The sequence below is a fragment of the Macrosteles quadrilineatus genome, unplaced genomic scaffold, assembly GCF_028750875.1.
Source record: "Macrosteles quadrilineatus isolate MER2022 unplaced genomic scaffold, UCM_ALF_1.0 Scaffold_4__1_contigs__length_99947679, whole genome shotgun sequence".
Lineage (NCBI taxonomy): Eukaryota > Metazoa > Arthropoda > Insecta > Hemiptera > Cicadellidae > Macrosteles > Macrosteles quadrilineatus.
This window is the reverse complement of record NW_026542597.1, coordinates 72,363,422-72,380,269: the sequence shown is the minus strand read 5'-3', so window position 1 is coordinate 72,380,269 and position 16,848 is coordinate 72,363,422. Positions and strand designations below refer to the sequence as shown.

Sequence of the window (16,848 nt, the reverse complement as noted above, 5' to 3'; positions counted from 1 at the left end):
TCTAGGTCTTACCATGAGACCTACGGTAATAGCTTATTCCCTATATGGGAAATTCGCTAAAAATAATATAAATATTATATATAGCTACAATGAAAATCTTAAATTTTATAACTAAATGTGATTGAATCAGAGCTGAAAACCATAAATATCGCAAGGAGTCGTAAGTGATAAGAGCGTTGAGTCATAAAATGTTTGTTTCTGTTGGGATTTGCCTGTATAAACATCGGGACGAGATCTTGCAATAACTTCGGCTTTTGCCAACAAATACCTCACAGGTCTAGTTGCATATATTACAAGTGTTTTATTAATCAGCTTCATGGACCAGTATCTACGAGATCAAAAAAATAAACCAGCTAGTACTTTTACTAGAGTAGGTCTACTTGTATTAGAAGTTTGTAAAAGGTGCGTCTTATCGATATTCAAGTGTATATAGCATAACATAATTTTCTGGGTAGCCAAGTGGTCATTGTGCTTGCCTTAAAATCTGAAGTTTGCTGGTTCGATTCCAAGCAAAGACATGACCAGATCCAGATGTCACTGGGCTATCAATTAATGATGACATCAGGTCGTCGTCAATGACAAGACCAGGGTACGTACCGTCCTCCTACAAAAAACCTTAATAAATGACACTGGCTTATAAAAAACACAATAAGCCAAGGATAATGCCAAAAATAGGATCTTTAACAACTTTGCTTCCTTTCTTCCAGTATAGTTCCACGAATAAATTCACTCATTTTACCAATCTCAAATAATAGTTCGTGCGTGGTACTATTAGGATGAAAGTATATGTCGTGGGTTTTAACAGAACTTATTTAGAATACGGCAAAGTCAATATTCCGCACAGTAATGCGTAGCTAATTTAATGATTATTATTTCGGAAAGCGGTGACGTCAGGCGTACCAATGTTAAGTGGTAAAGTTAAAATTGAACTGTTGCTACAAGCTTGGTAAATTAAATTACATGTTCCCACGTATTCCATTTCAGGCTAAACAATGTGGTAATTAATAAACTAATCAGCGGTTGATTGTAATATAAACTTTGTTTATTGGTTTTGATTGGCCAAATTACCAATTATTGCGATAAAAGCTGGCATATATAATAACAGGGTGGGTTATTAATTCGTTATTTAAATGAGTTTGTTTTAAGTTTTTCCTTTTGATTTGTCGATGGTTATTGGTAACCAAAAATGTTTTTGACATAGATGTGATTCACGGACACAATCTCATTATGGCCACCATTTCGTAATTATAACACTGTAACTTCAACTGTAAGGGTAGCGTGTTAAAGGATTCAATTGTATTTTTTGTGTGAAACTAATTAATGAACAAGTGCATTTTGACTCCAGTTGTACTTGTACACTTCTTGGCCGGTACCTCCAGTAGTATACCGTATTAGACGCCTTGAGATTTTTTGTCATTTTCCTATCAGGTCTGATGATGATTGGAGTGTCCACAATCAAAATCGATCACCACTTAACATCTTGTATGTGTATTTACCGTATTGTGAGAATAACGGTTTAAGTGTAAATATGTTATTACGAGTGTAATTTGACGTATTTTTATACTCTCAGGTTTTTTAATAACACGTACGATGCTGATCAAGAAGTTTTTTAATCTATTTTCCGTTTTCAGAGCAATGAAATTACTATAAATTATATTCTTCATAGAAGAGTAAATAAGTAAGTAAGAGTAGTAGGTGTGAATTAAAAGGTGTAGTTTTTAATCTAAAACACTACAAAATCTACAAAAGTACATAGTTTTGTTTATGATTATATTTCATATTAGGTTCGTATTGGTTATTTTTACTCTTCATAGGGTAAGTAATTCAAAAAGGCCTCATCGAAATTTCTTGTCGTTTGTATATCTGTAGTGATACCGATGATAGCAATTTACACTACTTTGGGAACCTTTTGGGAACTAGAACCCCGATAAAGATTAAGTTTATTCCTGTATTTTACAAATTTGTTTATTAGCTGAAACGCGGTTTAACTTATTTTACAATAAAATAAAAAAAATATAAAAAAAGTTGGGTATTTTTCTCCTATGATTTACTATATAAAACCATTAAGTGCTCTGAACCAAATGAGGTTTTAACTGACTTTACAAACAAGTATAACGGGCTTACTGCTTGTTTATTATATAACAAATAACTTTTATTTAAAATTTAGTTTGAAATTACATTGAATTAATTTGATTGTGTTAAATTAATTCAATTTAACAGTTCACAAATGATCTCACAAGGTATTGTAGCCGTAGTGGTCAGCCCAAGCCATTTGGCACAGCTTGACCTTTTGAATAATTTATACTAAGACAAATTAAAATTTGCATTTACGTAAGCCAATGAATTGACATTACGAGAAATTTGTCCCAAATGTGCTTCACAGTAAATGAGGTGTTGAGATTCAACAAATCACTCTATATTAAGAGTAACACTTATACATCTAAAATTGATTTAAGTAGGGCCTACGTTTGTTGAACGCTTCAGTTGAAAATGGGTTGAGTTTGAAAAACGCACTAAGATCACTTTGTGATTTACAGTATTAACGCAAACGAAAAATAGCCATTACATTTATTCTTTTATGTCTATCTTTTAGGGGAAACAGTACAAACCCAATGTTTGTGAATATTCTGGGATCGGACCTTTCCTCTCCGATGCTAGAGGCGCTAAAAAATGTATTAGCAATTATAGTATGAGAGAGTAGTTGGTTAGTAAGAATCAAACCATTTTGATCAAAGAACCTTGCTTTAGTATTTCGTCTCAAAATACTAACTGGGAGTTTTAAACATTCAAAAGTTGGCCACATTAATGGCCCGACACATGGGTAGCTTTGTTATCCTTTGTAATCGTAACAGATGTGCTTACATAAATCACACCATATTGTTCCACAGACAATCAGAATGTATTACACATCGCGCCTTACTAGACAAAGGATGAGTTTTAGAAATATCCTCTAATATTTTTAGTTAGGAACGCTACCTAGGTGCTTATTTTAAGCTGAATGTGGAATGCAAGATGAGTCTGGAATAGGGTAGGATCTGTGTAGCTGACGTCTAAGATCAACTGTTGCTTCTACCAGTATAATTTATTAATTTATGCCAAACGTAAATCTTCTTGGTTTTGCAATTGATCCAAAACTTGCTTGGGATAAACACATTCAATCAGTTGGTAAAAGACTGTCCAGGGTGGTCCATCTACTTCGGAAGTTGACTAGGCTTGTCAGTAAACCTTATTTGATTATTGTGTACCACGCTCTGTTCCATAGTATCTTAAGCTATGGTCTCCTTCTCTGGGGCCATGCACCATAATGTCTTGAAATTCTCAAATTGCAGAAGAAAGCAGTACGTATTTTAACTTCTAGTAAAAGAAATGACCATTGCAAACCTCTGTTTGTCAGCACCGGTATTTTAACTATTGTCAGTCGTTAATTTTTTTTGTCAGCCGACCATGTGAAGGCAAACCTACATAAATTCCCTACGAGAAATACTGTTCATAGCCATGGTACAAGACATCGCTCCGACCTGGACATACCTTTCTGCCGGCTGTCTAAAACCAAAAACTCTTTCCCAACGCTTGCCCTGAAGATTTACAACCATCTGCCTACGTCAATCAAAAACCAAGGGGAAACGACCTTTCGTGCAGCCCTGAAAAACTTGTTGAGGGAGAAACCATACTACAGCCTACAAGACTATTTTGATGAGAAACTTTAAGTCAATAAGCCTGCGGCAAAATCATCCACCGCCAAAGTACTTTTAATACAGTTTATACTTCAATCTATGGAAGTTTTTATGTATATAGTGTAAATCATAAAAAGAAAATTAACGCAACCTATCCGGCTCTGCTGGTCTCGGTGAAGAAGGAGGTACAGTAATTAAGGTAATTAAGGTAATTATTAAAGCTTAATGATTTAAGACAACTGTGGCTTCAAATGATTAGCTTCGATGCCAAAAAAACTACTTTATTTTCTAGGGATCAAACAGGTGACTTTTTGTCTAGATGTATTAGCTTCAATTAATTTATCTCTTAACATAGCACCTCCAATGGGTCTATAACGAACTCTCTTTTATAGGGTAAATCTGTACATCTCAAAGACGCTCCAAACTGAAAAATTATTACGATTATCAAAAAATTTTAAGATTATCGACTATTTAAAGGCTAAAACGTCACTTATTATTCCGTTACTCTGAAGTTTAATGATGTACTACGAATTACAAAGGTACGGTACTACGGAATCACCTCGAACTTGAACAAGATAGCCTATTTGACCAGTAAAGCTATAAGAATTCTGAGACGATACAACAAGCCTGGTGGTATTGTCTATGGCAGGGTCTATTGTTGGAAGATGCGTCCCAACCTACGGGACACGGGTACGGCGTCGATGCCAATAGCAACAGTAACAGTAACTCAATATTGACGGTTTTACAACTCGCCTAGGCTCACCTGAGCTCTATTCCAATGTTTTATATTCGTGCTAAGTCGTACTTGACCCAATTAAAAAGGAGCGACCTAAAAATCTATGTTGAAAATCGTGCTATGGTTTATGAGTTGAATATAGACTGAAAGTTACGCTTTTTTAGTTACGCTGATAGTGGAACGCTTTAGTGTTCCAAAGCAGTTGGGAAATCTTTTAGTGAGAATCATGATTTTACGTGCAATACGTCTGTCACCAGGCCAAAAATAACAAAAAAGTCAACATCTTATCCATATCAAATTACAGGTATGTATATTATATTTGATTTAGTTCTCTTGTTGTTGCCTGCGTTCCAGTAGGATAGGTATTTGAGTATCCCCTCTACATTTCTCCACCTTGTGATGCATCGTCGCGGGGATGTTTTAATTCATCTTCATATCCCTACCATTATGGTCTTACCAACAACAACAAAGTTAAATATAATATAATTAAAGATCTTGAAACTAGGGTAGCGACTTTTTCGGGTTTTCTTAAGACTTGACTGAACTTAAGTGTCAGTTTTCAAATAAATGTAGTTCAGACGGATTGCAACAAATATTGTAGCAAAAGCCAATGCTTCTAGGTTAGCAACTTTGGAAGTTATTATTTTATCTATATACAACTAGATCGTCAAGCCAGTTTACCATCATACTACTAGGGCGTCAAGCCAGTTGAGCGTCATACTACTAGGTCGTCAAGCCAGTTGACCACCATGCTACTAGGTCGTCAAGCCAGTTGACCGTCATACTACTAGGTCGTCAAGTCAGTTGATAGTCATACTACTAGGTCGTCAAGCCAGTTGACCGTCATACTACTAGGTCGTCAAGCCAGTTGACCGACATACTACTTGGTCGTCAAGTCAGTTGACCGTCATACTGCTAGGTTGTCAAGTCAGTTGACCGTCATTTACCCAATTTAAAACGCCTCTCCTGTTCCAGGCGGTGCTGTTCTACACCCCGCGATGGCTGTGGAAGCACTGGGAAGGTGGAAAGATCCATGCTCTTATGATGGATCTAGACATAGGCATCTGCTCCGAGGTGGAGAAGAAGCAAAAGAAGAAGCTACTGTTGGATTATCTATGGGAGAACCTGAGGTACCACAACTGGTGGTGCTATAGGTACTACCTGTGTGAGCTGCTCAGCTTCGGCAACGTCATTGGTCAGTAACAAATCGTTTAGAGAGTGACATTTCATTTGGTTTGGTTATAAGTTGTATATAGTGTGATGAAAAAAACAGCATAGGTAATCCAAACCATCTGGAAAATCAAATTTGTTATCACGTTTGTTTTTGTTAAACAGATTTTCAAAGTTTTATTTAAGTGGAGATTTACTCGTCACTGATAAAAATGAGAATTTTATATTACAATGCACTTTGGGTTCCACAATTCGTTTTGCTAATATTCAAAATAAAAAATCAAACTGTAAATATTATTATTCACTGCCATAGTTATACGTTTATACATTTTATTAAAATTCATTGTTGAGCCCCTGAGCTGGACATAATTATTGTAAGACCATTACTTATATCGTTAAGCTCAAAATTCTGGATGGTGATTTTAGGACATGTTTCGACACAAGTGCTTTAAGATGACATATAGCTATTAAATGAAATAACATATTGTTACATTTTTACATGTCCAGATGGGTCTCCTTATGAAACAGTGTAATAGTTGGCAAAGACCCTGACGTCTGACGTCATACACGTCAGTTGGCAGCAATACATTTCCCTACCTTATATCTAGTCAGATCGAAAAACCACGATTTTTTAACAAAAAATCTCCATAAAGTATGCATAATTGATATTCTGTTATACCAATTTGTATTTAAATTATTGTTAATGGCTAATATTAAAGCAAAAGACTTTTTGTGCAGGCCAAATTTAAACATGTCTTTGTGCAGGCCAAATGTTCCTCATGAACAAATTTTTCGACGGTGCATTCCTAACATTTGGCATCGACGTTGTCACCTTCATGGAGAGCGACCAAGAGGAGAGGATAGATCCAATGATCTTCATCTTCCCGAGGTATGTTACCTCATCTTTGTCCTCGGTTCGAAATCAATTGCTTCTGTTTCCGAAGAATAATTATTTGCACACTTAGATCTCCATGACTTGTATACTAGTGTTAGTGAGCTTAGAGCGATCACACTATTAGTCTGGTTTGGTTATAAAAGAAAAACTTAGTTTAACATGTACTTTTTGTAATATTATCTTTTTTATTTAATTATCTTTGTATGTAGAAGAAAACGATAAGTTATAAATAAATTTGCGCGAACAGATTATATGACACTTTCCTTAAAATTATTTGTCTACACCATTTGCTTTTTTTGGATCCAGTTTCCACAAATCTCCTTTGTAGTTTTATAAAAAAATATATTGTTTTTTTAATTTATTTAGACTACTAATTTGCATTAATGGTACAGTTTTTGCCTTATTACCTAATTCTATTGTGCCAAGGACGCCAGGATATATTTCTTTAGTTAACTGAAATTGTAGACTGGACTGAGATATAGAATGTACATGCCTTATTATTCACAAGTGTATCAGTCAAACTCTTATGACAAATATAAACTAAGATCGAACGTTCAATGTTTTTCGTACTCTAATCTACGAGTTATCAATTTAATCTCCCAAACTTATTTCAATATTGTGTTAAACGGATTTTTACTGATGTATGTGATGATCTTAAGACAAAGCAAAATTTTTGCAAAGATAACAAAAGCAATCGTCTGGTCTCAAACCATATATCCTATGTAATATCTATTATCTAATCCTTCTGTGTTTACAGGATGACCAAGTGTACTTTCTACAAGTTCGGTGTGTCTGGAGAGGTGGAACGCCATGACGCAGTGTGTATCTTGCCTCTCAACGTAGTCAACGAGAAGATCTACGTGTTCCTATGGTTCTGGTTCCTACTCCTGGGCATTCTCACGTCGGGTGTCATAGTTTACAGGTGTGGTAGACTTCGATGTAAACTATACTGTAGATTATGATCGTTAATCAAAATATTCTCTCAGTTTGTGTCTTAATTCAAGCAAAAGTTGCTGTTGGGTTTGTTACTAGCCTGGCGTACAATGAGGCGGGTTTAATATCTGGCTTATGTAGGAAAAGATACATCCGGGTTCGACCGTTTTCCCTGAAATCTTCTGTATTTATTTTATTTAAAATGCACGTAGCTCAGACTCTTTGAAATTTGATATTACTTGTATGTGTTACGAAAGTTGTACCCAAAGAATAATATTAAGGAAAATCACATTTCTTTACCATGATACTACTTAGAATAATGTGATGAGTGTGTTAATGGTTTCCAATCATGTACAGTGTTTATAATGGACATTATGTGCAGTTTGAATTGTTTTTAGTGCCTTAATGGTAATGCCTTCTTCGCTTCATATCCATTCACTTATATTTGCTTCATAATTTCAATCCAAGAGTACCATCACACTCAACTGCCTTCTATTAAACACGTCCCACTGGCCATTTACATTTTCAATACTCCTATTCATCCATTAAAGTCCTCATCATACCTCGATACTTTTGAATTGGTTTAAGAGGACATAGTCCTAGGAGAGCCTCAGTTCAGGAGGGTGTAAGCTCTCTGGTCTGGAACGTCAAGAAACAATTTAAATCCTTTCTCGGTAGCATGTGCTATGCAGTGTCAAACGGACACACTAATTTAATTCTTTGTCAATCATTAAATTGAGTACGATTAGGCTTACTCGTATCAGCCGAGTAAACATACAAAATTTATCAATTAATTATAATTTTTACTAGTCTAGCTGAGCAAACTAGTAATTACAATATGTTTTGAATTAATCAAAATGGGACGTCTTAAACTATAAAACTCTTCTCACTACTTCACCATGTGTAAATTGGTCGATTCTACCATTGGCTTTTGAACTTAAGTTCTATAATTAGTCAAAGAATATACATGTTTCAATAAGTTCAAGGCCTAACAGAATTCTTTCTACATCAAGAATCATAATTTTCCAGGATAATAATCATCATGAGCCCCCGTATGCGGGTGTACCTGCTGCGGCTGAGGTTTAGGCTGATCCGGAGAGAGGCCATTGACGCCATCGTCCGGAGGTCCAAGATGGGAGATTGGTTTCTCTTCTACATGCTGGGTGAGAACATCGACGCCATCATATTCCGTGACGTCATGCACGAGTTGGCTGCGAGGTTGGGCCATAGCAAGCCGGAGCTGCAGGAGGCGTAACATACGGCCCGGCCCTCCGTCGTGGCGCCGGCGACCAGGTAACTATCAGCATTATGGGACAAATTATGGGGACATTGGTAAAATTATGGTGCAAAATCATATAGTTGATTATTTACCATAATTAACCGAGTATTGGTGAGGGACCTAGAATTTGGTGAGTCGGTAATGTGACGGACTCCAAATCCAAGGCAGGAAATCGTTAATTCGTACCCCTGTGCTACCAGTAAAATTTACAGGTCAAAAGACAGTTGGGTTTTTTACTGTATCGGCTCAACACACTCTTGTTTACTTGATACGTTCCACCATCATTCTTTATTCTTGATTACCTGCATAGGCCTGAGGTCCGTGTGTACGGAGGAAATGTCTTAAATGCGGCCAAAAATATATTTTTTCCCATTATCAAGTATTCTAAGGGGAAAAAAACTAAGTATATTCATTCCTCAAAAGGCCAGAGTATCTCTGAAAACAATACTCCCGCCGTAGTAAACCTGCCAACTAAGTGAGTTACCATTTTTCTTAATTGATTTTGAATTAAATCTATTTAAATAACATTAGGTTTAACGAGTACCTAGGTTTGCTGCTCCAAAGAAAGTAATAAAGTGTGGTTTTTAGTAAAATATTAATAGCTTAGTATAAAATCAATAAATTTGCCACGTTTGATCAAAATATCTTCCATAAACAAGCAGACTACTGTACAACATTTTATAACATTCTCCATAAGAATAACATGGCAATTTTAAATTAACATTTTTTTTTTATTTTCTCCGTTACCGGTACCAATAACCGTACAAAAACAATTTGATATACTAAATTGTTTGATTTTTAAGCTCTTTAAAAAGGACTAGAGAGAAATTGGGAAATTTTTGAGTTCTGAGGGTCAAAAATGAGAAAACCCAATTTTTACCGCACAAAATCCCCCCGTAAAACCCCGTTCCCATGATCCGATCATGTTGGTTGGTGAATTCATTCAAGTTTATCCCGCCTTACACCTTTGAACCAAATTTCACCATAATCGGGCAAATAATACTCGAGTTATCGCGTTCACGGACACATATAACACTATATATATTTACGAATAATGATCAACAGGAAATAGGTTGTATGAAAATAACATAATTGTTACATGGACAGTGTAAAAATTAAACAGAATGAACGATTCTTTGCTTCAACAGGCGAGTAATTATTAATTTATAAAGATGATTAAGTATGTAATAGAGAATTTGAAATCGACGATGAACAATATACCACGTTGCTTCAATAATGCAGCTCAGTCACCAAACATTCTAACCTCAATGTTGCAAGTACGTTTGTTTGAACACAATATTTTTGCCGTTGTGACATAAAAAAATGGCCAAGTGTTAAAGTGATTAGTTTTTTTTTAACTCGATAAAATTTACACACTTGACAAGTCTTGTGCGTAAACATTTTTCTCTCGTTTGAACAAGTATCACTAGTTGCACAAATAACAGAACTACCGTATTCAATGGTTACTTTTTTTACACACGAGCACTGTACACTATAACGATTTACTCTTCATATATTTACTGATCCACTCTCAGCGCTATCTCTCTGTATTGGACGGAACCATCCGCAGCGCTGTCCATTGTAGCGGCCATCTCAGGAACTATTTTCTCCCGCGGTTTACACGCGAGATGGAATATATCAAACTCAACTCCAGCTGTGGTTATTTACCGCAACATATTAACAGCTGATTTAGTAGCTTCTGGACATTGGAGACTCGGTTCTAAATCAGATCTCAAGTAGAGGCCTACAGTTTGTCTGTCAGTGGTATTTTATCGTCTTGTAAATCAGGCGAATAGTCGAATCTATCACCTCCAAGCAAAGCCAATGATATAAATCCTTTGGCGAATTTTCTTTATAATAAGACTGTTGAGTAGGGATATTATTGGAGATCCAGAATTTATATTACATTTAAATTGATGTAGTTTAGGAATTTAAATTTTTTTTGAAAGTGTTTGTGTTGCCCAAGTTAAGTCTGGAACATAAAAAGGAATGTGATTTTTTAATAAAAAATTTAAAAAATGTATCACAAAAATTACTGTAATAAGCTTATACCAGTTTTGTTAACATTCTTACATGCTATGCTATCTAAGCTGAGCTCGCGGGAAAACCATAACAAATCTTTTCAGAGAAACCCCCAAAGATTACGAGGTATAAAATTAGAAGTAGTTGTTTAAACTTCATTGTCAATTTAAATACTTAAGAATATTGCATGGATAAAATACTAACGACACTGTAAAAATAAACCACCAAGTGTCACTACTGTCTCAGTTCAACCATATTAACCAGCCACAAAATATAGAAATAAACATAAAAACACACGAAAGAAGAAAAACTGATTGTAAATGCAAATCCGAACATTGCACGAGTAAAATAATCAATATTTACTGCTGTTTTGTTTTCCAGAGAATAAGGAAACCATTTTATTGAAGGTATCTGTCAGAATGTTTCATGATTGAATGAATACAGACTAAATGCTGCCAAAGCCAGTGAGTTGTCAATAAAACCAAGTGTTTTGTCTTGTCCAGGCTTCTTTATAATAAAACCTAACACTGGTATTGACATTGCACTTTCTATAATGCTGTGTACCGTACTTACAAATTCGGAAATAGGTAACATTTGTATGGGATCACAATGACAAAGAATAGTTTATAGGTTCGTATACTTTTGAATGTAGAATCAAGAGGAAAGAATCAATCAGGTATTAAATACTGATTGTAACTAGAATATTTTTAGCAAAATGCTTTGATAGACAAAAGTAATAAAATGTAGTTTCAATACATTTCAATAAATACTTTTTTTTGGTTTATCGAAAAGTAATTACTGTACACTAGTTTATAAATCAAAATTTGGTTTGGAACGGTTAAAAAAGGAGGCAATTGGTCTCTCTTAATATAAAAACTGTATATAAATAAATAAAAATTCTAAATATAATATTAAAAAAACATAAATTATAAATCAATAAAAGATGTCTTCCTTAAATGTGTGATATATTTACACTTATATTGCATACATTTACCACGTTTAAATATATCTAATAGCATTTAAAAATGTTAATGTAGTAGTTATAAAAATTAAGCGTACCTTTTTTAATGATTTTCCAATACTAGTTTCTTAATCGCTGGCTAACAAAGTCCATCACAGGAAGTTGAAGTAATCAACGAAGTATGTGAACTTACGCATGTCTGCGTTAGCTCAACACTCCTAATATTGTTTACTTCTGGTCTATTACGCTCGAGTGTTTGACCTTCCGTAGGCTGTTTCGTATCACGACCTTACGGTATTTTAGGTAGGTAAATATTGCTTCGAGATTACAATAAAAAGTAGTGTTTGTAATATCTTTCGTTTTATGATCGCATACCTCTAAAACAGTTTTCTCGTAAAATGCTTTGTTTTTTTAAGTGTCTATAAACAAATCCACAATTCCTTATCAATGCGTAAGCTTAGTATGAGGATATGTGAAAAAAAAACGTAGTTATAATAATAAGTAATTTTTATGTGAAAGATTATCAACGATTGTTACTGATTTAGGATATACCTAAATGATGCATTTCCCCGAAGAACTATCATTATTATTATAATTATGAATTGAAATAGGGATGCCACGTAGGTGCGTATTTTAACTCCAATATGAGTAGTGAAGATGAGTGTAGAATGGTAGAATGCTGTAAGATGGTCTGTTTCACGAGTCAGGATAATTCATTTCAAGCTCAGGAACAGCTGGGTCCAGTTTCGAACCATAAAAAAAGCTACTGACTTTTCTCTAGGACCAAATCGGCAACCTTTTGATTGTTTCGCTTGTTTTTCCCGATAAACGCTCTTTGACCCACTTTTAATGGTAAACGTTTTAAACCAGTTCTGTCATTCGAACCCAAAGTATCAAAAATGTCCTGACAGAAACTCTCATACGTTTGAAAAGAGCGTCCTAGCTTTTTTTGACAACCAAATCCCTGAAGCCGATATCATACAAGAGTACCTTCTTGGACTCATAGGTGGTTTTGTGCTGAGTAATATGAAGACCGGAAGATGGTGTAGAATTCTGAGTGTAAGATTCTAGTGTAAGAGTGTAAGGCACCGGTTATTTGTATTGTGCTGGCTGGCTCGGCGCCCGCTTGCTGTTTGAAGCTGGTCTCTCCAGTGGCCAATCTAAATAAAACAACCCTTTGATTTAGCTGCGCTGTAATAGAATCAAACAATCACGCTGTTCGAGCCATCAAACTTGTTTTTATTAGTGTGGCATCGGGCCTCATTATACGCCCTTCTGGCAAATGCCTTGGTAAAGTTCACCTATCGTACTATTCTTGCTGATCCAAAGATAACATCTGTTGAAGGTGTAGACACTTACTTTGGTTACTTTAAACAAATAGAAGTCTGAAAATTCAGTCGTGATTTATAACACTATCATTGAACAAAAAAAAAGAAACAACTTAAATGAATCGAAATAAGTTATAAATGACATTGGATTGTAAACCAATAATACAAACCTGTACACCAGGTAGATAGGTTATATAAAAATGACCAGGGTATCAAGTAGCACGTGAGTTAGATATCATTAGGAATGTTATCCAAAACTGCATACAAATCAATTAGTAGGCTACGCATTTAAGTAATCTAAATGTATTGCATTACACCAGTGAACAACTTATTAATCTAAATAGTCTGTTGCATAAATTTTGTTAACAAATTTGGCAATAATATTTTTTACCCGGTAATATTTGGCAATTAAATAAAAATCGCATTTAAATGTTTAATATTCACTATTGGATACTAAATAGTCAAATGGTTTTCTATATATAACAGTTCATTTGAGTTTAATGTGTGTTGTTCTTCACCGAATACTTTGTATTTTTCAAATGTATAAATCAGCATAAAATATACGAAGACAAAACAATGACAGGGAAGTGCGAAGGTTGTGGCTAAGTTAAATGTTCCAAAACAATCTTAGTCGGTCTAAGGCAATAAAACAAATGGATTCTGGGAAAGAAACTGTGAGATATGAAATATGGTGTGAGTTCTTGGTCCAAGGAACGTAAATGTAGTAGATCATTTTTACAGCTTCCCAAGTTTGCCTAGGATACATCCGAAACGGAATGTGTTGATACTGAGACAGGGGAGATCTTAGTTTAAAAGAGACTTTTGTGTATCATGGTCACAACAAATGTCAATTTGCAAAAATATTGCTATTTACTTAGGCAATTAAGTAGTCATAATTAGTTCTCATTTTTGCATGTTTTTGTTAAAGTTTGTCTGCATGATAAGCAATGGTAAAGCTAATATATTAAATTATCTTCAATTCACACTAAAATAAGAATCTTAGAAGTAAATAGCAACACACTTAGCCAGCCTGTATAAACTATCTTTGAACAATGCAATGCTTTACCGCAACGGCTAACAAAGAATGACCTGTAATTTAGCACAAGGCTAATTAAAATGTTGTAGTGGGGCAGAACAACAAATATACTGAGCCAATAGGAAACGAGCGTAAATGGGTCGCTTATTGGGCCAGTAAACTATAGAAGCCATCTGGGCCTTGTCTTGTGAAACTGTTCAAAGATACTGACCTACGTTTATACAAACCTATAGTAACCTTGGGTTACTAAAGTTACTACTACTAATAACCTGCGTTAGCAGACCGGGATCTTTTATTGAATCGTTACACGATTTTTTAGTTTTAAAGTAGATGATTAAGCAAATAATTTTGAAATTTGGATGTCCGAAAAAAGTCAACATATTGAATGAAATAGTAATTATATTATTATTTAATTATTTTCGTTATATTATAAAACTAAAATATTTTGCACTTTATTTAACTGTACGCATACTAAATAAAGACATTCGAATCTGCTAAAGTTATTTTTTTTTGCTAAGTTTGAAGTGGTTTCAGCATTTAAAAATGACAATTTTGCCAACTATGTGCAGGAAAGGTTATAAAGGATTTATCTAATCACTGTAATTATTTTATTAGTGGTTAATAGAAGAAGATAATAAAGATGTTAAAGTCAAGTGGTAATCATAGATGAATGTATCAAGTTATAATTTAGGTTTATCGGCAAAGGAGTTTTCTATGATAATTATTTAAAGTAAGGGATTCACACAATATTTTCTTTTACAGTTAATAATACTTGTCTTTAGTGCTTGGTGATTTTTATCAAGCTCATGTTATGAATCTAAAATAAATATCTTATTGATGAATAATTTAGCACATTATTTGTTTATTTTTAAACTATAGCCATTCCTCTTTCAGTTGCAGTTTTAAATAATATTTACAAAATTGTATAGTAGTATGGAAAGTTTAGATTACGTTAAGCATTAGTTACCCTGAATACATTGAGTATACAATTCATATAATATAGTAAACACAAGCTAGTTAATATACATTTTCTGTAGGCTAATGTGTTGGAAACGTATCAAATATACAAATGGTAGTCAATTTAATAAGATTATTGTAAATACATATATTGTTAGTAACCGTTATTTTTATGACACATTTTTAGATTACAGAAAGATTTAAAAAACTGACAAAGTGGTTCAATTTATAAGCTTATTAATAATATTTTAAGTTTTTAGCTAAAAAAAAGATTAATTTTGGGGGGAATGACAAATGGCGGCGTGGAACAATAATAACCTCTAGTTGAGGATGACAAGTGGCTAGGTAAAGTTGGCAACTCTGCGAAAAATTGAGCCCGACCGTATCGTGGAATCCACATACAGGCTGCCAACTGCTTCGTTCTTAAAAAAAAGAATCACTACTATATAATAAACAGTATATGACCTCATATGTAATTCTGGGGAAAATAATTTAACTAATACTGTTTGATTGATTTGGTCTAGTTATAAGTTTATGACAGAAAAATCTATTAAATCCGAAACAAAACTAAATAATTTGTAACATACCCAGTTTATTTAAAATATAATTAAACAGAACGGATTTTAAATTCACCTCGTAGGCCCACACATTTAAGACGTTTATTTAGAATTTTTTGATAGTTTTATCTTCAAGATTAATTTAGATCCAACATGTTGAAGGGGGGTGATTTTTAAAGTAAGGAACAAGGATGTTCCACCACGATTGTGATGAATTTTTAGGAAAATACAAAATACAGAGCATTAATATGTTTAGATTATATTAGCTCATTGTGGCTTCATTTTTCGAGAGGTACAGTTCATTTGACAGCAAAACAGTTTTAGACAAGTGTAAGCAATGTGTCACGTATTTTTTTTTATAGTGTCATTTAAGATAATTTGATAGCGAACCACAAAATAATTGATGTGTTTTCCAGGCGATGCCGTACGCTGGAACCCCGCGGGTCTTCGCCACTGTCTGAGTGGAGGGCAGTCACCAAGAAAGACTTCCGGAGCGAGGAGAACTTCCCTTTGGTAGACGAGGGACGCCAAGACATCTTCGTTGTCTAGGAACATCTAAAGACACACCGTAAAAGGACCAATCAAAGGACTTGGTCCAGAAGTGCAATGCTCTTCGTTCTCTAATTCTCTAATCATCGAAGAACTTTGACCTGCTATTTTGTCCATGGAAAGTACATCTAGTCAATTTGGGATCTCTGTACGTGGATAAGGAGCCAGTGATTAATGATAAGGAGAGAAATAATTCAAGAAACCCGGACAAACCATATTCCATACTCTAATCGCGCATTGCAACGAGCACTTCAAATAGAACACTGCCTTATGAAGCAATTGGAGAAACTTGATTCTTGTGAGTCAGAACATTAAAGACCAAGTTGTACTGTTATACATTGTTACAGCGTTGCCTGTTTTGTAATTTAATTGAAATATATCAAATAGTGTTGTTTTTTGTAAGCCCTTTTTGCATTTCCAATATCTTCCTGTAAATAATGTTCGTAAAAAACTCAACAAATGTTGAACATTTCTAACAAGACTTGTATAAACTTATCACTACAAGCTTACTTCGAAACTTATTGTTATTATAAATGTCATGTACACAATTTTAAATTATAAATGCTTCTTTATATAATCATATTACAAACACTGAGAGTACGCCTAATAATCCAAAATACAGTTAAAAAAAAACAAAGATTTTTGTTATGCTTTACTGAGACAAAAGTCGACAGTAAAATTCAGTTTCGATTTGAATAATAAGTAGTGTAAGTAGTGTATTAGCGACTGCCAAGTGGTGCAGTAAAAAAGG

General features: G+C 34.3%; 1 protein-coding gene across 2 annotated transcripts in view; it reads left to right on the top strand.

Moving 5' to 3' along the window:
* The window catches only part of LOC128991847 (innexin shaking-B-like), a 72,557-nt gene extending 56,063 nt beyond the window's left edge, over positions 1-16,494 (top strand). For both annotated transcript variants that reach the window (XM_054415063.1, XM_054415064.1), the window contains exons 2-6: positions 5,386-5,605; positions 6,346-6,469; positions 7,233-7,397; positions 8,438-8,701; positions 15,965-16,494. In XM_054415063.1, coding sequence (XP_054271038.1) covers positions 5,386-5,605; positions 6,346-6,469; positions 7,233-7,397; positions 8,438-8,663 — 735 coding nt within the window. In that variant the 3' untranslated portion in view covers positions 8,664-8,701; positions 15,965-16,494. The remainder of the gene's footprint in view (positions 1-5,385; positions 5,606-6,345; positions 6,470-7,232; positions 7,398-8,437; positions 8,702-15,964) is intronic.
* Positions 16,495-16,848: the final 354 nt, after the last annotated feature.